At 42.6% G+C, this 21,746-nt stretch overlaps 1 protein-coding gene across 1 annotated transcript; it reads right to left on the reverse strand.

Annotated features, from left to right (window-relative positions):
- Nucleotides 1–2,590: 2,590 nt before the first annotated feature.
- Nucleotides 2,591–9,841, reverse strand: KCNA4 (potassium voltage-gated channel subfamily A member 4). The gene is made up of 2 exons (XM_004369741.1): nt 9,399–9,841; nt 2,591–6,320 (listed from the first exon to the last, which is right to left on the reverse strand). Exon 2 carries the CDS (start codon nt 5,543–5,545, stop codon nt 3,584–3,586), a length of 1,962 nt encoding a protein of 653 aa, XP_004369798.1. The 5' UTR covers nt 5,546–6,320; nt 9,399–9,841; the 3' UTR covers nt 2,591–3,583.
- Nucleotides 9,842–21,746: the final 11,905 nt, after the last annotated feature.

Below are 21,746 nucleotides of genomic sequence, written 5' to 3' on the forward strand. Positions count from 1 at the left end.
ACTCCTAGGCCAGCAGTCACCCGCATAGCACCAGCTAACTCCCTTATACAGAAATCAAAAGGACTGTTTATTCCGCCTCTCCTCCCCATCACCCTGTAATTGTTATGCATAACTGTTTCCTTTTCAAGCATTTGCAAGAAAGAACAATGCATCCACCCTTGAAAAGATTCTGATAAGGATGACCCTCATGTGTTGAGCTTTTGGTAACATTTATTATCATGTGAAAAGCAACTAATTAAAGGATTGCAAATCCCAAGAACCCAAATCTCTAAACAAGGTAACTTCTTCTTCATCTTACAACTAAGTGTAAATAGTGGACTTCCAGAAGATAGTTTCTTAAATCTGTTACAAATAACCCAGGAAGCATATTCCTCAGTATAAAAGTTTTACAGACGGTTCCTATTCAGTTACTGCAATGAACCTAAAGCATTTTGCCTTGCTTTGATTTGGGAAAACGTTATAAATTTACACCTACAGCAGAGGTCCTATTTTCATACACTCTCTATAAAAGAAGTGTTCCATACAGAAGTGTCCCTATGCACACGTCTTGAGGGTCCAAATACTTCCTTCTCAGTGTGGAATCAAGACCTAAAACCAAAAATTGAAACCCACTACCATCAAGTCGTTTCCTATAGGACAGAGTAGAACTGCTGCATGGGGTTTCCAAGGCTGCAATCTACATGGAAGCAAACCGCCACATCTTTCTGCCACGGCGTGGCTGGTGAGTTCCAACCGCCAACTTTTTGGTTAGCGGCTGAGCTCTTCACCAATGCGCCACCAGAGCTCCTTTAGTCAAGACCTAAAACCAAAAAAAAAAAAAAAAAAACCCCAAACCCACTGCCTTTGTGTCGATTCCGACTCATAGCAACCTAAGGACAGAGTAGAACTGCCCCATAGGGTTTCCAAGGAACGCCTGGTGGATTGGAACTGCCGAACTTTTATTTAGCAGCTGAGCTCTTAACCACTGTGCCACCAGGGCTCCCAAAACTATTACAGTTCCTGGATTCTCAACAGCCATCAATTATAACATGCATCATCAATTAAATTTAACTTTTCAGATTTAAAAAGGAGGTATCAGAGAAACAAATACAGAACATTTTCCCTTCTAAGCAACATAGTCAAACCGTTTCTATTATAGAATGTTCAACAAACATCCTATGCTGGAGAGCCTTTAAACTATTTTAAGATCTAACCTGACCTAGTTGGATATAGCATAAGATAGATGGTACCTTGTCCACAAAGTCAGCTTTTTATACCATAACATGTCTGGGATCTTCCCCAAAGAAGAAATTCCAGCAACTATCCAGTGATAAACTACCTTGTCTGCAAGCAACATCTTGTAAGGCGCTCCAAGTTAATTACGATGAATTTCACAATATTCTTAAAAAGTAGATGTAACTTATGGGCTGTAAATCCCATTTTCTCTCAGAGGAAGATTAAGAAATTTAGATATGTCAGGCATTAATATGTAACTCAGATGTTTTCCCAAGTTCTCATTTGTTTCCATGACAATACTGTGATGTAAAAATGCTTTTTTATTAGTGAGGAAATTCAGGGCACAGAGATGTTAAGTGACTTTTCCAAATTAATGGTGACCCAAATAGCCTTACTCCTAGTTTAATGCTTCTTACATTTTTGTCCCAAATCCAAAATATATTAAAATGCAATCTCTGAAGTCATATTATATGTTATCATTCCCTTATTTTGTAATTCACCATTGTCCACTAGAGATCTTTGGTCTGTACATTCAATCAACTCCCCTCCTTGCTACTTCTCACTCTTTAAATGAAGTTCTGGAGAGATGTTTCTCTGTAAGTGGTGGGGAAGGAGTGAGGAGAACTATGTAGCTTTGGTTTTTGAACTTAAGTTGAATTTGCTTTGAATTTCAAATGTCAATAAGGGAAAGGTAACATTTATATAATTATCAAAGGATAGCCTGGGTTAAAAAAGCTTGAGAGAGGCTATTGTAAGTCTTTTTTTTTTTTTTTTTTAAGTTCACAGTTATCAGAGTTCATTATGTGCTGAGATAGTTTATGTAGTATTTTTTGCCAAAGCTCAGCACAACCATTTTAAAAGAATAGAACCTAAAGAAACATTGGAGAATAAGGCCTCCTTCGTCTTCTGAGTTTCTTAACTTATATCTCATTACAACTTAATCGAACACATCTCATTATATCTGTTACTTTACATTCTAGAACACCTTGAGGTGAGTTAAATGCAGTTATATGTGTCATAAACACCTTTTTGATAAATATAGTGATGGTGATGACGTTGACAAACGTTTTGACATAGTTCTTTTTTACATCCGTTTTAGCAAATAGAATGCTAAGTTTCGAGGTGAATCCCCACATCCTGCTCTTGTGTAGCTGCACAAAGAAATAAACTTAATAATATCTGGTGTTTATGTTGCACGTTTAATAGAAAAATCTTAAGCCATAATCACTGTAGCTGCTGGATATCTTATTTCTTCAAGAATTCTTTCAGTGCATGCATTAACTTTGGTTAAGTTATTCTGGATTTAAAAGGTAGTAGAATATTTAAAATAGTATGGTTTCAGAAGCATCATTTTAACAGACCACTTTCAAAAGATTCGGTTGCTAAATTTTACTTCGTAGTCCCTTTGCAGATCAGTTATTTGGGTTTTAAAAGAAGAAGGAGTCATGGGCTGTTATCTGCATGGCCATCAGTGTCACACAAAGAAATGAAGAGAACAATAAAATAAGACTAAGAAATCATTCTTCCAATGATTGTCATTGAAATGTTACATTAGTAAACATTCACAGTATGAAGTCTCTCTCAATCTCCAGCATATAAAATAGTGCAAAGGAAAAGAAAAAAGCAACCCAGTCCTGTTATCTGCAAACAAAACTTGTTACATCTCCTCTGATTTCATTTCTTCAGTAATGTTAGGCATTTGCTTTCAGAGCTTCCCAAAATTAATAACAAAATATAATCGATTTCTAAAGGGCCCTGTGGCCTTTTTAAAAGTTAATTTCCAGTTAAAAATAAACTTTAATTAAATCCAAGATAAAATTGTGACCCATATTCTATTAAATAATTTACTTCCTTTTTTTCTACACAGTAATCCTTACAATTTTTAAAAAACAGTAACTATGAAATCCAAAGACATATGAGATGCTATTAAAGCACTGATAAATGACTGCTCGAATTCATTAACTCTTCCCTAGTAAATACTTCAAAATGCCAACTTTTCCCATCACCGCACAGTTACTAACAACGTTGACAATTACACACACGCACACACATACACGCACATTCTCTCCATGGAACCGTCTTCACTGTTAACATCTTTTCCAGTTAATGTGCAAAATTTTTGCATTCTAATAAAAAATATAAAGATAGATTTGCTCCTATTTAAGCCTCCCTCTTCTCCAAGATGTATCATTTATTTGATATGTGATACAAGTTTAGTAACAATTATGTCATGTATAACCATTAAATGGCGTACTACTGTATGCATTGGACTCATTTGCATATTTCATTTTCATAACTGCACTCTCTATGCATAAATATATTTGGAGATGCTGGGGCGAGGAGGGGAGTGTCAAGTGGAGAGAAAGATTCACACATCAGTCTCCACAGCCTTCACGTTAGAACAGTTGTTTTTATCTGTCTCACTGTCATCCCCCTTTCCCTGACACTTCGCCTTTGCACATAGAGACTCCTTAACTCCTTCTTCCATCTCTAGATACTCTGACTTGTCCCCCAGGGAAGAAGAAGTAGAGCTCCGAAATTTCTTCAGCAAATTGGAAGGGAGGTATGGGCAACTGACTGCATTCTGTGTTAGCTGTGTCTGCTCCTCATTTTCAGTCTCTCTGTGGTAGAAATAGTTAAAGTTAGAGACAATCACTGGCACTGGTAAAGCAATGGTTAAGACACCTGCAATGGCACACAGGGACCCTACTATCTTGCCCCCCAAAGTGATGGGCTTCATGTCCCCATAGCCCACAGTTGTCATGGTCACCACAGCCCACCAAAATGCATCTGGGATGCTTTGGAAATTGGTAGTAGGTTCATCCGCTTCTGCAAAATACACAGCACTGGAAAATAGGATGACCCCAATGAAAAGGAAGAAGATCAGAAGGCCCAATTCCCGCATGCTGGCTCTGAGGGTGTGGCCCAGGATCTGCAGGCCTTTGGAGTGCCTGGAGAGTTTGAAGATCCGGAATACTCGGACCAGACGGATGATCCTGAGGATGGCAAAGGACATGGCCTGCTGCTGCTGCCCATTGCCAGCCCCCTGTTGCTGGGCCAGATCAGTGCCCAATGTGATAAAGTAAGGCAAAATGGAAACAATGTCAATGATGTTCATGATGTTTTTGAAGAAGAGTGCTTGGCTGGGACAAGCAAAGCAGCGGACCACAAACTCAAAGGAAAACCAAACAATACAGACTGTCTCCACGATGAAGAACGGGTCATTGAATATCGTGTGCCCTGAGTTCTCCAGGTGGGGTGTCGAGCTGTCATTCAACAACCCACTATGCCCACCAGCACTCAGTGCCATGACGAGATCCCTGTCGTCCCTAAACTCAGGCAAGGTTTCCAGGCAAAAGATGACAATGGAGATTAAGATGACCAGGACGGATACAATGGCTATGCCCCTTGCTGGACTGGAGCTCTCTGGATATTCAAAGAGAAGCCAAATCTGCTTTTTAAATTCATTCTCTGGCAGCGCCCTGTCCTCCTCCTCTCTCACGAAGCCCTCATCCTCCCGAAACTTGAGCAGGGCCTCCTCCCCCAGTTGGTAGAACTTCACCTCCTCAGTGAAGATATCAAAAGGGACGTTGACTGGTCTCTTCAGGCGGCCTCCTGATTGGTAATAATACAAGATGGCGTCAAAGCTGGGCCGGTTCCTGTCAAAAAAATACTCATTGCGCAAAGGGTCAAAGTACTGAGTCCTCTTCTCAGGGTCCCCCAACAAAGTCTCTGGAAACTGGGCCAGAGTTTTCATCTGGGTCTCAAAGCGTAAGCCTGACACATTTATCACCACACGTTCACAACAGTCACTGTAGCGAACTGAACTATAGCCACCGCCTCCCCCATCATCCTGAGGCAGCAGGTCTGTGTAGGAACATTCATCACCATGGTCATCTTCACTATAGTAAAACCTTCCCTCCTCTTCCTCCTCCTCCTCCTCCTCTTCATCCTCCTCTTCCTCACTCAGCTCCCTCAGGATCTTCTCCTCAGAGCCACTGGGCATTAGGTCAGTGCAATGAGGAAAGCTGCTTTGACGGTGTTGTACTTTCTTCTTCTCAAGCTGTTGTCGCCTCCTCCTCCGACTGCCCCTGCCACTCTGAGGGTCGTGAGAGGTACAGGCCCCACGTGACTGGTGGTGGTGGTGGGAGCCCCCTCCAGAACCCCCGCTGCCTTCAACAGCAGCCGTGGCCGCTGCGACAGCGGCTGCTGCAGCTGCCCTTGAGTGAGCGAGCCTCTCCCGCTCCCGGGCCCGGGCCTGGGCTGCATAACCATAAGGCATGTGACTATTGCACCCTGAGCTCTCTGCACTCACCATTGCAACCTCCATGGTGGTGGTTTTTGGAAATGGCTGGTTCCAGATGTAGAAGAAAAAGGGAAAATAGGGCAGCTTCTTTTCTCACCAAATTAAGGTAAGTTTGGAACCCTTAAGCAGATTGCTTGGAAGACTAAGGATATTTTCAGTCCAACTTTGCATTTTCTGTTTTTAAATCAGCATGCCCCATGCTCGCATTTCCCAGGGATTCAACATTGCTCTCCAGAGCTAGGCTGGTTTAGATAAACACCCTAGCACTCTCAAGCCTAAGTCAGAAAAGGTAGGCGTCTCCCAAACACCTATGTTTGGGGGTAGATGTTCAAATCTGGAAATTTGTCTGGAATGTGGTTGGTGATGATGTTGCACAATTCAAAAGCAGAAAGTATCTGACAGCCAGCAGCTGCACCTAGAAAATGAAATATATTTTTCTGCCCTGGAAATTGTCCAAAGCTCAGTCCATCCAATTTAAATAAAATGCAAATAAGCTTTTAGTCTTAGCACTTGCCTTCTAGTGACTGCTTGACCCATGTTAAGATGTGACTTGGAGTATGTCCAGCCATTGCTGCATAAAGCCTATCAGGATGATTCTCCAGGTTCTCCCCTTAAGTTCATCAAAAGCTTCCCGAACCCAGGTGCAATGCCAAGCTACAGAGAGAGGCAAAGACCCTGGGAGGTAGAGAAGTTGGAAGATGAGGTGTCAGCAGGGGCAAAACCAGCTCTGAGGTCTCCATAGAAATCAAAGAAATGCAGAGCATCCTTCGGCTAAAATACTGCAGAAGAAGCACTTCACCTGAAAAAGGAAGGGAAATAAGTATACGAGAAAAATAAAAAGAGGAATAAAATCATGAAGAGCAAACTGAGTTTTTCTTTCATATAAACTTCCTTCTCCTGTGCTCAAGCAAACCATATATTTCGCTTAAGCAACCATGTATTTTGCACCAAGTGACCATATGTTTTTAAGGAGTGTGGGGCAGGCTGTTCTTACCTCTCCCTCTCCCTACGCATTTTTCCTTCCTTCTTCTTTTGCTTATTATTACCGGTCAGTCTATTTTCATGGCAAGTGAATTATTCTTCCTCCCTCCCTCTACTCTCAACCCTCATGGCTCTTCCTTTAAATCCTCTTTCACCATTGCCAAGTCTTAGTTTTCAGTCATTCTTTTCATATCACCATAACAAAGCTGTTACTTTAGAGCTGCTTCCGTCATTCATTTATCTCAAGGCATTATTTTTTTAAATTTCACTCACAAATTATTTCTAATATTCAGTGCCCTTCCATTCCTCTCTATCTTGATTCAGGATTAATGAACTCAAAGAAATTTCTTTAATCTAGGTTCTAGCCACCTGAACAAGCCTTGATCACCCCATCTACAAAGTGTAGTTAATGATGCTAACTACTCCATCCCACTCTCATAAGAATTAAATGAGATAATGGATGTTGATAGAATAGCACTCTGCCTTGTATCTAATGAATGACAATAAACATTGGCAGTTATTAATTACACAACAGTAACCTATCCCTAAATGTTTATGACCTTATGCCACCACTGTCTGAAGTAGGAGAAAGGCAGTAGGTGAAGAGATCTGGGACATTCTAAGGTTGTCCAATGTCTTGTATTAGATTGGCATTCCCTGCTTCCCTAAAGCATGTCCCTGTTACTGTTTTACTGTTCCCCAGAACTCCTGAACACTCCCTACCACCCACTCCTACCAGCCTAGGAGCTAATCCCAGTTTCCCCATCTCTAATGAGCATCTTCTTTCCTTTAGGTTCCTTCTTGTTCATCTCCATCGTTCCTCCTACACTCTTCTCAAGGGACTATCTCATTATTTTTTTAAATCTCAGTTTGTGTGGACTTTATTCTCAGCTTATCATGCTTTCCTCCCTATATTTCAATCCACACCTCCTACCCCTCAGCACTCTCTTTTTTCTCTCTCTCTCAACATCCACTTTTATTTCCAATCTTCCACTTCCTAGAGCTGCAACTTCATAGCAGCCTCGGTCTGTTCCCACTGACACTTCATATTCCTGGCCTTTCTTCTTTGCTTTACTCTTGCAAAGTCCAGCTAATTCATCTACTCAGCTGGGACCTGTAAAACTGCTGCCCCAATCTCACTTCCCCTTTTGCTTCTTCCATTTATACTGTCCAAATAAGACTTCCAAGAATGCAGAGAGTGGCCCAGAGAATTGGGGAGGGTGATGGATTCTACCAGCCTTTATTACTGGAAGCACTTGGGGAGCATAAGAGAAATGGCTTTCTGAAGCCAATAACAGGATTCAGCTCTTGACCACCTGCTGTTCCTTGCTGAATCCTGTCAGTCTAGAAGCCTAAACATACTGAGTTTTTTGAAGTGACAAACAGAAGTGGCAAAAAGAAGGCTTCTCAATCACATACCTCTTCCCAATACGTACATTATCCTAGGGAAAGAGGGGAGCTCTATTGGTACAAAAAACCCAGAAAATACACCCCTGAAGGTATCTCACAAGACATTCCTTTCCTTTGCTTTACTCCTAATATCACCTCAGATGCTGAAATATTTACCCTCAAGAGGTCTCCAAATCTCTACCTACAACAAACTGCCCTGGGGTTATGTTCACAGTGGAGACTTTCACAGGCCAAATAATCTGAGAGTTTGCTCAGTCTCTTACCAAACTCCCCCAAAGCAGTGATAATACACTATTTAAATAAAGCCCCAGTGTAACCAAAGTGACTATATATTTGTATACGCACACCTCCATACCCCTCTCAACTGACTCCCCAGAAAGCCATGAATTGGGGGGGTCTTCTAAATCACCATCAACTGTGAAGGAGACCTAGAGCTGCCCTCTGTCTGCCCCAAACTAAATAATTTACAATGTGTTTATTTGTTTGGTTTTGGTTCATTAGTTTTTGTTTATCTAACTCTCCACACCCCACCCCACTTCCACCCTGCAAAAAGCATATGGTATTCCTTTTAATTTGCTACCAGTTACCTCATTATCTCTGATAGTCAAAAAAAAAAAAAAAAAAAAAAAATTCTTCTACTCAGCAAACCAGACTGGTTTAAAATCTCTCTTCCTTCTGGAGGTATTCACGTTAGAAGAATCTATTCAAACTGACTCCCAGGAGCCTTTATGGGGAAGACCGCTGCAGGGAAATTTCCCTTCCTCCCTTAACACCCTTAAACTAATGGGATTTTGCAGACTACCTCCTTCCCCAGTCCCTGCAGCCCCAAACAACAGCCAAGCAGCCTGCCTCTCCTCCCCACCCCCCACCCCCCAACAAGGGCTGTTTTCATCTCTTAGTGCTAATGCCTGCAACTGTCTTAGGGTGGTACCTGAACATTATCTCTGAGGGAGAGAGAGAAAGAGAGAGGGAGAATATGAATCAGAAAGGCCAACACCGTGAGAAGTATATACTTCAACGCACGCCATTTATACAGTCCCTAAGTGTTGCTCAAATGCCCAGAAAATGCACGCAAAACCAAATGTTGGGAGAAGCAGCAGTTCAAACCCGTTCACCGGCTGTTCCCGAAGGAACGGAACCGGTGAGGCTGGGATTGAGGCACAAGGATGCTAAATCTAAACCCCACCTCGTTGGGGAACGACATCTTTAATCGCGCCCTCGCCTCCACACCTAGGTTCCCGCTAGGGCACATTAAGCAGGGCGCACGCACCCCATCCTCAGCGTTAGGAAAATAACAACTGTTGGCCCCCCGGAGTGCCGCGCAGCATCTGCACCTCCCTTCTCCCACCTCCTGGTTTATTTTTAACCGCCTTCCATTCATGCCCTTCTGTCACATTCCCGATATTATTTACCCACCAAATGTCCACTGTTTCTTAACAGCCAAAAAAGGAGGGTGGAAGAAAGATAAGAAAGGTATCATACTTACCGTTCCCAGGTGGGGCGAAATACAAAAATAAAGACAATCCCTGGTTGGTTTGTTTTTCCCCCTCAAGCTTCAACAGCTGGAGGAGGGGAAGAATGATCTTGTGGGTAGAAGAAATCACTCCAGGTTTGGCAGGTAGAGGCTCCAAAATATCCACGGAGCAAGTTCTGTTGCCTGGCCAAGGGGGCAAGACTCCTCGCTGCTGGAGCCTGGGGGTGGGGATTGGGCTGCCTTAGAGAAGACCCCAAGACTCCTGGTTCCTTTGGAGTGTAGCACGAGAAGGCTCGACTGGGCAAGGAAGTCAAGGTTCCCCCCCAAAAAGAAACAAAATCCTAGACAGCAGAGATCACTTGTTAAGCCTGAATTCCTCCTCCAACATCCATCCTTCTCTCCCTCTTGCTGGCTGCAGAAGCAGCACACGCCTCCCCTGGCCGCGAACGCGCGCTGGGCGGGGGCGGGGCCAGGGCCGTGCCGAGGGTGTGGCGTGCACGGCAGTCGCCAGGGGTCCCTCCTGGCACGGCCAGTCGGGCTCAGTCACGACTCTGCAACTCCCCGCTCCCCAGCCCGGCCCCCTTGGCATGCCTCCGCCCGACTGCAGTGATCTGGGGAGCAACTGGGAACATGTCCAGGTGCCCCTGGCTGTCTCCCCTAGAGGCGAGGAGCAAATCTCGGAGGGAGAAGCAGCCTTGTCGGAGCTGGAATGAGGGTCCCGACGGCAATGCGGGAGTCCCCAGCGAAGTTGGGAAGGGAGACCCGAGAGGAGGTCCGGTCTTGAAAACGGGGTGCGCCTGGGCATCTTCTCCTCCTCCATCCGGGACGGGTTTGTGGAGTTGGGGGCCCCGTACGTCTCTGACGAGGCCGCCCGCCTGGAGCTGTCCGTGCGCCTGCGAGCGCGCCACGGCCGCCTCGGTCCTTGCCTGCCTTGCTGACCAGAGTTTGTCGGCCTCATCTCGGGAGTATGGTCTCCGGGGAGCGGAGGAGGCTGCCTCTAAACACGTATTGGACCCCCAGTGAGGAAGGGTTGCAGAAATTGGAATCAAGCCTAGGCTAGGCGCTACGTACGGATAGGATAGAGTTGGAGAGTTGTGAGTAGGTTTCAAGTCTGGCCGAGGAGCTGGGGGCTTGGGAAGGACTGGGAAGGCGCCCCCAGCAAACCTGTTGCTGCAAAAAGAAATACGACTCGACCGGAGCTTTGGCTTCCCGGAGGTCTCTATAGTAGTGCCCGGATCTGTAGCACCACCCATGTCCATCAAAACAAAAAAGTACTACCCTGTGTGGGGAGGTGAGTGCGCCCGCGGCAGGATCCCCACCCCGGGATGGACTTGAAGGTTGCTTACTAGGTGGCTCGTGTATGAAATGCCCCTGGACATGGATGTAAGTATGCAATTCTCACAAATACTCCAAAATGAAGGTTAGCCCTGCAAAGCACGAATTTACACAGACACTAACGCACACCAGAAGCCCAGGTAGTGACCAGGTACTGGGCACCTCTCCCGCTCCCCAGATGGGCCAAGCAAGCCGTGGCCGCGCACGCCGGAACCGCTGGAGCAAATCCGACCTTGGGCAGGTCGGTTGGCGCCCTGGTGGCCACTGTCGTCCTTCGCCAACAGCTTTGTTAGAGGGCCCTGTGAGGCCTCCTTCTTTGTGGCGCGCTATTAATTATTAAGGCAAATATTCCTGAGCTGAATTATAGATACGCCCTGCGCTCACTCACTTAACCGCTGCTGGCTTGGTACAGGACACCTGCAAGGCTGCTTTCTGTTCTTTTATTTTTCTCTCATCTTTTTAAATAACTGAAAATATTTGAATTGTCTCAATGAAAAGGAAAGGCGGGGGGCGCGGGGGAGGGTGCTGACATGGGGCCTGGTTTTCTTAACTTCCTCTAGTTAGTGAAACTTGGATTTTGGGCATGGATAATTTTATCTCTGACCCCTGGCCTCAGCGGCAGATGGAAGAACTGAGAAAAAGTTATTGATAGAACATCGGCTCTAAAGAGGCTCTTTGCCTCAATCATTCTCCGGGATAGTTCATTCCAGCAAGCAGGGAGAGTGGATTTCTCCACAAGTAAAAATGATCACTAACACTGGCCCAAAACACTCTCCTTCTCTTCACAATGTGATGTAGTCACTGTGCAATTTTATACATATCAGAAGCAGATAGCTTGTGCTTACTGTTAGCTCATCGAAGGATGCTCCTTGGGATGGTAGAAGGCAGGGGGGCTGAGAGCACAGGATTTGGAGACCAGTTTCCCAAAAGCTATTTGTGAGATCAATTTGGAGTAACTGTGGAATGCTTTCAGGGAGACGAAAAATGAGATTGAGTGATGTACAAAAGATGACAGTTATATCGAAACTTGGACATTTTAATTGGATCATGTTAAAACTTTATGACTTACGCTTCTTTGTGCCATTTACTGGTTGTTCCTATCATAGCCCAGAGAACTTTAAAATGCCTGAGGACTTTATAAATATTTGCATTTCTTAGGTAGCAAGAATCTGAATTACTACAGGGAGTATGCAGCCTAAAAAAAGACTCTCTCACCAAGATATTCATTCAGGTCATACAATAAATATTGAGGACTTGATCAAGGCATTCACTGAGTGTGCCTAGGGCCCAACTCCGGGTTAAATTCTTTACATGTATATTATCTAATTCTATCTGCATAACTAAATATGTGGTAAGTGCTAGTATTATCACTATTTTATAGAACAGGAAACCAAAGCTTACAATGGTTAACTAATTTGCCCAAAGTCATGTAGCTAGACCTCAAACTCAGGTCTATCTACTCTCTACTGTGTGAACAGACTCCATGATGAATCCTTGTCATGATAATACCATGTGGTCTCTATCCTTCAGTCCTCACAAACTCGTTGTTATTGTTGTTAGGTGCCATTGAGTCGGTTCTGACTCATAGTGACCCTATGTACAACAGAACAAAAGACTGCCTGGTCCTGCGCTATGCCCACAATCGTTGTTATGCTTGAGCCCATTGTTGCAACTAGTGTGTCAATCTATCTCATTGAGAGTCTTCCTGTTTTTCACTGACCCTCTATTTTACCAAGCATGATGTCCTTGGCGCCCGGCTACCACCACTGACTGCTCTGACAGGGATCACAACAAAGGGTCCCAGACAGAGCTGGAGAAAAATGTAGAACAAAATTCTAACTCACAAAAAAAGATCAGACTTACTGGCCTGACAGAGACTGGAGACACCCCGATAGTATGGTCCCCGGAACACCCTTTTAGCTCAGTACTGAAGTCACTCCTGAGGTTCACCATTCAGCCAAAGAGTAGACAACCCCATAAAACAGAACAAGACTAATGGGGCACAACAGTCCAGGGACAAGGACTAGAAGGCAGGAGGGGACAGGAAAGCTGGTAATAGGGAACCCAAGGTTGAGAAGGGACAGCGTTGACATGTTGTGTGGTTGTTAACCATTGGCATAAAACAACATGTGTACTAGCTGTTTAATGAGAAACTATTTGTTCTTAAAGTACAATAAAAATAAATTTAAAAAGAAAGAAAATACCATGGCATGGGTCAGGTGCACCTTAGTCTTCAAGGTGACATCTTTGCTTTTCAACACTTTAAAGAGGTCTTTTGCAGGAGGTTTGCCCAATGCAATGCATCGTTTGATTTCTTGACTGTTGCTTCCGTGAGTGTTGACTGTGGGTCCAAGTAAAATGAAATCCTTGACCACTTCAACCTTTTCCCTGTTTATCATGATGTTACTTATTTGTCCAGTTGTGAGGATTTTTGTTTTCTTTTTGTTGAGGTGTAATCCATACTGGAGGCTGTGGTCTTTGATCTTCATCAGTAAATGCTTCAGGTATTCACTTTCAGCAAGCAATGTTGTGTTATCTGCATAACGCAGGCTGTCAGTGAGTCTTCCTCCAGTCCTGATGCCCCGTTCTTCTTCACATAATCCAGCTTCTGGGATTATTTGCTCAGCATATAGATTGAATAGGTGTGGTGAAAGGATACAACCCTGACGCACACCTTTCCTGACTTTATGCAGTATCCCCTTGTTCTGTCAGAAAAACTGCCTCTTGATCTACGTACAGGTTCCTCAGAAGCACAATTCAGTGTTATGGAATTCCCATTCTTCACAATGTTATCCATAATTTGTTATGATCCAGACAGTTGAATGCCTTTGCATAGTCAATAAAACACAGGTATACATCTTTCTGGTATTCTCTGCTTTCAGCCAAGATCCACCTGACATCAGCCATGATATCCCTCATTCCACGTCCTCTTCTGAATCCGGCCTGAATTTCTGGCAGGTCCCTGTGGATATACTGCTGTAGCCACTTTTGAATGACCTTCAGCAAAATTTTACCTGTGTGTGATATTAATGATATTATAATTTCCACATTCATTTGGATCACCTTTCTTGGGAATAGGCATAAATATGAAACCTTTTTTCCAGTTGGTTGGCCAGATAGCTGTCTTCCAGATTTCTTGGCATAGATGAGTGAGCACTTCCAGAGCTGCATCTGTTTGTTGAAACATCTTAATTGATATTCCATCAATTCCTGGAGCCTTGTTTTTCACCAATGCCTTCAGTGCAGCTTGGACTTCTTCCTTCAGTACCATCGGTTCCTGATCACATGCTACCTCTTGAAATGGTTGAATGTCGACCAATTCATTTTGGTATAATGACTCTGTGTATTCCTTCCATCTTTTGAAGCTTCCTGCACCGTTTAATATTTTCCCCATAGAATCCTTCACTATTGCAACTCAAGGCTTGAATTTTTTTTCTTCAGTTCTTTCAGCTTTAGAAATGCTGAACGTGTTCTTCCCTTTTGATTTTCTGTCTTTCGCTCTTTGCACATGTCATTATAATACGTTGTCTTATCGAGCCTCCTTTTGAAATCTTCTGTTTAGTTCTTTTACTTCATCATTTCTTCCTTTTGCTTTAGCTACTTGACATTCAAACTAGTGGGCATCGCAAATGCATAGACAAATTACAAAACAATGGGATGTGTGTTATGATGGAGATATGAGAATTGTGTTCCTGGGGCACAGAGAATGGAGCAGCATCTAATCTGGGAGAATCAAGCAAAGATTCACAAGGAAAGGCAAGATGCGTCTGAAGAATAGTGAGAATTGGAGTGACTGCCATGGAGACTACATGGGCACCTGGCACTGGAGTGAAGCACGAGCTAGGAGCTGGAGAGATAGGTTGGCTTCAACTGAGAACATGCCATGCCCCCAGACCGTCCCTTATCCCATACACACAATTCTTTGCCCTTTTAACTGATTTATTTACAAAGCAAATAAGAAACATTCTATTTCTCTCCCTGAAGCTCTCTTAGAAATTCCTAGAAACTCAGCACAAACGAACAATAGCAGAAAGGTTCTTTGCTTGTGTCCAACAAAAATCTACCTTGTTTCTGTTTGAAAATTATTTTCTTTGGAGAGGAAAAAATTCTTTGCTTGCCTTTCTAAGTCATTGACTATTCAAAATTCTTCAAGCTTTCCACCCCTAAATATGCCTATTACCACAATTATTTTATACTTGGCTTTGAATTTTTTTCAGTGGTAATACAAATATTCCAGGCACACTAGGAAGTTTTGTCTGAAAGGGGCAAAGAGCAGCAGATCTGTTTCATTTGTACAAAACATGATAGGAGGCCCTGTGGGATATAAACTAAGTCCGTTATCAATGTTTTGTTCTCTTTGAAGACTGTGGTCCACAGTGAATTGCAATGTTCTATTTACTTCTCCACTGTCTCCCCAAGTCTGTGACATCTTCCCTGAAAACAGGTGCTGTATCTCTGAGCATCTAGTGCTGTAACTGACCCAGAGTAGGCATTCAATAAGAACGTATTAAAATAAATGACTAACGGAGGAGGTTTGCATTTGCCAAGAGAGTTCGGTGAATATGTTGGGAGAGAACTAGAAGACGGCAGCTTTTGTACTTGCTCCCCCTCATCTCTCAACTCTCTAACTTTAAACTTCTGAAATGATGTGGGGGTGGGAAAGCCCTGCGTGACTTGACCCCTTGCCTCCCATTCCCAAATTTGTGTATACAGATGTTCTGAGCAGCCCATAATTCCTAATCAAATGTGAGTCATTCAGCTAGTTTTTTTCTTGTAGATGGATTTTTTCACCACCACTTCTCATTCCATCTTGTGCATACAGGTGTTCAGCAGATCTTAAAACATCAGAAAAGCATATTTGCTTCTTTTCACTGTGAGGAAACATCAATCCAGGAAAGGAAGGATATTGCAGGAGACAGACCACTCACTTGCCAACTCTCGGCTCATAGCACTGTTTGCAGCACTGTGCCAAGAACAATGCCACTGCCTGCCCTTGATGAAGAAGTCCAGATGGCAAAAGATGGGATGAGTCAACACACCTGTGTGGTAAGGCTCTGATAACCAAAAAACCAAACCTGTTGCCATCAAGTCGATTCCAACTCACAGCAACCCTACAGGACAGAGTAGAACTGCCCCATACAGTTTCCAAGAAGCAGCTGGTGGTTTCCAACCGCCAATCTTTTGGTTAGCAGCCGAGCTCTTAAGCACTGCGCCACCAGAGCCCTAACAGGAGTCTACAAAAGGGGCAGAGAGAAGTGGCATCCAACTGAGCTTATAAAGAAAGGTCTTTGGGGCAGAAGGAGCCATATGGCAAAGGCTCACAGCGCAAGAACAGCATGCGTGGGGATAAGCAAAGCATTCAGTATGGATGATCGACTTAGATATACCATGCTCAAGAGTTTGAACTAGGGTCTATCAATGGACATTGCATGACAGAATTCTCAACCCCTTTTTCCACCTTTGCACATAGGACAGATACAGTTCATATGCAGAACACACTCCGCTGGGCAAACCCAGATTAGTAGGTGCAATGTTCATTTAATGCTATAGTTACAGGTGTTTCATTTCCTAACTACAATGACATTTATTTCTCTTCCATGTAAGAATGCATCTCAGAAGCCAACTGGGTGAAACTGAGTTGGCGTAACTTTATTACTATTATTTTTTTATTGTGATTTAGGTGAAAGTTTATAGAGCAAATTAGTTTCTCATTCAAAAATTTATACATAAATTGTTTAATGGCATTGGCTACATTTTGTCAGCACTCTCCCCCTTTCCCTTTCCTCCCCAGGTTCACCGTGTCTATTCATCCAGTTTTCCTGTCCCCTCCCACCTTCTCGTCTTTGTTCCTGGGCAGGTATTGCCCATTTGATTTCATATACTTCATTGATCTAAGAAGCACGTTCCTCACGTGTGTTATTGTTTGTCTTATAGGCCTGCCTAATCTTAGGCTGAAGGTGAACTTTGGGAGTGGCTTCAAGCCTGAGTTAGAAGGGTGTCCAGCGGCCATAGTCTTGGGGATTCCTCCAGTCTCTGTAAGACCACTAAGTCTGGTCTTTTTTGTGAATTTGATCATTTGTTCTACATTTTTCTCCTGCTCTGTCTGGGACCCCCTGTTGTAATCCCAGTCAGAGAGGTCAGTAGTGCTAGCCAGGCACCATGTAGTACTTCTTGCCTCAGGGTTGGGTAGGCTATGGTTCATGTGGTCCGTTAGTCCTTGGACTAATTGCTTCCTTGAGTATTTAGTTTTTTTCCCTCTCTTTTTCTCTGGACTAGAAGAGACCAATAATTGTATCTTAGATGGCTGCTCTCAAGCTTTTAAGACCCCAGATGCTACTCACCAAAGTAGGATGTAGATCACTGTCTTTAAGAACTATGTTGTGTGAGCTGGCATAACTTTAAATATTCTCAGATTTATTTTTCTAAATGCAAATCAATGAAAAATGTCATTCTTTAATTGAAGTAACTCAGTACTTGCAACACACCCCACCATTAACAGTGATACACCAATGTGGTGCAATGCTGCTGCTGAGATCCTCTCTGTAAGATACATTACAACAGCTAAAATAGAATCATTCTTTTACCAATTTGTTCTGCTTTCCTTACATGTGGTTAGAAAATGAGGCAGTTGTGAAGACTCACTTATAATGAAGAATCAAGCTTGGTGCGGATAAAAATTGTCCACTACCTTGTTAGTTGGCATCAGTCAGTAGCAGGCCCAGGGCAGAGGTAAATCAAGGCAAGGTTTAGATATATGATGGTCTTCCATGTCCTACAGACACTTCCCATGGACCTTAACATGAGCCTTTTTATGAAAACAAGATATCATGGTATACTTCCAGCCAAAAATGTGTTCCAAACTTTCTGAAGGCTTCTTTAAAAATGCTTAATGATCATGGGACAGTGTGGGTTCTATTTTCTAAAGAGTTGGTCCTCTACTTCTCTATTGTGGTTTTGATCCACACCTTTCACTCCCAAGGACAGGCATCACCAAGGCTTGCAAAGGGCCTCTGTCCTGCAGCATAAAAATGTTTATGTGCCTCCTCTAAGTTTACATAAAAGGCTACATTTATTGGAGCCCTGACTGCCTCTTCTTCATCAAACCAGCATTCCTTCTGATTTCATTAAGTATTAGGAACCCCCTGCCCAGCACATGCTTTCCAAAACAGTTTCATAGCTGTAGAATGGTCTCATGTGGAAGAAATTTCCACTGAATGCAGATTAGTTAGGAAATATACCTCTAAAAATTATTTCTGCCATTTGCTCATTTTTTCTCCATTCCTGTCTTAAGATAGAAACATAGTTCTGGAGATTAGCCAACTGATACATTTTAAAACAAAAAGCCAAAACAAACTAAGCTTAAGAGTATGAGTGCTATAAGGATGCTAATTTATGGGTTCTCATCAGTGGCTCCTGAGAACAGCACATCTCACATCATGTTTTATATATATGCAGAAGTCCTCTAATTTATTTCTCAATCTGCCTCACAAGTCAACTCTTGTTCCAAGTAAGCACAGAGATCATAAGCTGACATCTCCAAAGGTCACATGGGGGTGTAAACACTGACAGTTTCCTTTAGAGAGTTTTTAGCAAACAGCCCTTTTCCAAATTCATATATAGGTTTGAACTTTAAAATAAATTTATAATAATATCTACAGTGAAATTCAAATGATTTACAACAGCCTTTGGAGAAAAAAACAAATATTTGACCAAAGCAATTACTCTTGGGAGGTTTGAGGGGTTGGAACAGGGATCAGAAGCTAGGGTTGTAGGATTGTCTCTCCTGCCTCCTGGTTGTGGATTCTATGGCAAGACTCTTAACCTTTGTGCCCCTTAATGTCCTTATCTGTAAATATGTCAACAATGGCATCAGTCTTGTTTCACAAGATCTTGAGTATGGATCAGAAGAGAAAATGTATGAGAACATGTTCTACAACCATAAAAATACCACATAAATATGTTGTTGTTGTTATTGTTAGTTGCTGTTGAGTTGGTGGCAACTCCATGAACAAGAGAACGAACGATTGCTGTCCTTTGCAATCTTCACAATCTTTGGTATACCCAAGCCCATTGTTGCGGCCACTACGTATTTTGAGTGCTTTCCAAACTAGGGGGTCTATCCTGCAGCACTATATCAGACAACATTTTGTGGTGATACATAGGGTTTTCACTGGCTAATTTTTAGAGTAGATCAGGCCTTTCTTCCTAGTCTGTCTTAGTCTGGAAGATCTGCTGAAACCTCCACCATGGGTGACCCTACTGATATTTGAAATGCCAGAAGCATAACTTCCAGCATCACAGCAACACGCAAGCCACCACAGTGTGACAAACTGACAGATGAGTGGTGGATGTAAGATATAAATACAGGACATTATTATTTTAAAGCAATAACCATCAAACCTAGGTAACAGATATATAGACTGTTTTTACTATTTTACAATAATTGTGGGAAGAACAATAACAATACTTTTTTTTAAAGGCTGAAAAAAATTAAAGAAGCAAACTTTGCTATTGAGCCTTTACCTTGTCTCAGGAATTAGTATAAGCACTAAACAGCAGTGGTAAAAGAAGACAAGATCCCTGTTCTCATATAAATAAACAAAATTATTTCAAATAGCAATAACTGTTACGAGGAAAATAACAGTTATTACTGTCTGAAATGATTCAGCAATTACCCCACTAAACTTTAGTGGGGTAATTAAGGAAAGCCTTGCTGAGAAGTTGACATTTTAAATGAGGCCTACCTGACAAGAAAGCTTATCATGTGAAGAGCTTCCCTGAGAAAAGAAAGGATACCAGCCAGGATACCAGCAAATATGGTCCAAAAGTCGAAAATTTGGGACACTGGTGGTTAGAGAGCAAAAGTTTTCCCATAAGAAGCCTAAAAAACATAAAAACATCTAATGCACAGAGTCTTAGTACTATTTATTTCTACCACCGTAAATCCAAACCCATTGCCATGGAGTCAATTCCGACTCATAGCGACCCTATAATACAGAGTAGAACTGCCCCATAGGGTTTTCAAGGAACAGCTGGTGGATTCAAACTGCCAACATTTCGGTTAGCAGCTGAGTTCTTAACCACTGTGACACCAGGGATCCAATTCTACCACACTGTTACCTAATACATTCCAAATCAGGATCCCAGAAATGCACCTCTCTCCTTCCCTCCCTTGGTCCCCAATTCCAGGCTTGGTCACTTCTTTAAATGTCTGGCAATGGATGAGAGGGGGAACCCTAGGAAGTTGGAGAGATAGTCCTGGAGAAGAGGAAAGAATTGGTCCTACATCTTCTACATCAGAATACCTCTCACATTTACATAAGAAGTGGGGATAACTTTTATACCCTGCTTCCCACCACCCACCCCTGCCATCGAGTTGATTCCAACTTATAGCTACCCTGTAGGACAGGACAGAGTAGAACTGCCCCATGGGGTTTTCAAGGCTATAATCTTTACAGACATCCATTTTTGTCTTTTCTTTCTTTCCAGTCTTTTTAATGACCTCTTGCTTTCTTCATGTGTGATATCCTTGATGTCTTCCCACAACTCATGAGGTCTTCAGTCATCAGTGTTCAGTGCATCAAATCTATTCTTGAGATGGTCTCCAATTTTGACATTTCTCAAGCTGAAAGAACTGAACAAAAAATTCAAGCCATGAGCTGCAATTTTGAAGAATTCTATGGGCAAAATATTGAATGACGCAGGAAGCATCAAAAGCAGATGGAAGGAATACACAGAGTCTCTGTACCCAAAAGAATTGGTCAACATTCAACCATTTCAGGAGGTAACATATGATCAAGAACCGATGGTACTGAAGGAAGAAGTCTAAGCTGCACTGAAGGCATTGGTTAAAAAAAGTCTCCAGGAATTGATGGAATACCAATTAAGATGTTTCAACAAACGGACGTAATGCTGGAAGCCCTAACTTGTCTATGCCAAGAAATTTGGAAGACAGCGACCTGGCCAACCGACTGGAAGAGATCCATATTTATGCCCATTCCAAAGAAAGCTGATCTGATAGAATGCAGAAATTATCGAACATTATCATTAATACTAAATACAAGTAAAATTTTGCTAAAGATCATTCAAAAGCAGTTGCAGCAGTACATCAACAGGGAACTTCTAGAAATTCAAGCTGGATTCGGAAGAGAACGTGAAATGAGGGATATCATTGCTGATGTCAGATGGGTCTTGGCTGACAGCAGAAAATACCAGAAAGATGTTTACTTGTGTTTCACTGACTATTTCAAGGCATTTGACTGTGTTAATCATAACAAATTATGGGCAACATTGCGAAGAATGGGGATTCCCGGATGCTTAATTGTACTCATGCAGAACTTGTACATAGACCAAGAGGCAGTCATTCCAACAGAGCAAGGTGATACTACATAGTTTAAAACCAAGAGAGGTGTACATCAGGATTGTATCCTTTCACCATACTTATTCAATCTGTATGCTAAGCAAATAATCAGAGAAGTTGGACTATATAAAGAAGAATGTGGAATCAGGATTGGTGGAAGACCCATTAACAGCTGCAATATGCAGCTTACACAACCTTGCTTGCTGAAAATGAAGACGACTTGAAGCACTTACTGATGAGGATCAAAAACTATGGTCTTGGGTATGGATTACACCTCAACATAAAGGAGACAAAAATCTTCACAACTGGACCAATAAGCAACATCATGTTAAATGGAGATAGGATTGACATTGTCAAGGATTTCATTTTACTTGGATCCACAATCAACACCCATGGAAGCAGCAGTAAGGAAACCAAAAGACATACTGTATTGGGCAAATCTGCTGCAAAAGACCTCTTTAAAGTGTTAAAAAGCAAAGATGTTACTTTGAGGACTAAGGTGCGTCTGACCCACACCACGATATTTTCAATCACCTCCTGTGCATGCAAAAACCGGACAATGAATAAGGAAGACCAAAGAAGAATTGATACCTTTGAATTATGGTGTTGGTAAAGAATATTGAATATACCATGGACTGCCAAAAGAACAAACAAATCTCTCTTAG

The sequence above is a fragment of the Trichechus manatus genome, unplaced genomic scaffold, assembly GCF_000243295.1.
Source record: "Trichechus manatus latirostris isolate Lorelei unplaced genomic scaffold, TriManLat1.0 scaffold00006, whole genome shotgun sequence".
Classification (NCBI taxonomy): domain Eukaryota; kingdom Metazoa; phylum Chordata; class Mammalia; order Sirenia; family Trichechidae; genus Trichechus; species Trichechus manatus.

Excerpts from the sequence above, each read along its gene's own strand:
- KCNA4 (XM_004369741.1), bottom strand. The coding sequence starts at position 5,545 with ATGGAGGTTGCAATGGTGAGTGCAGAGAGCTCAGGGTGCAATAGTCAC.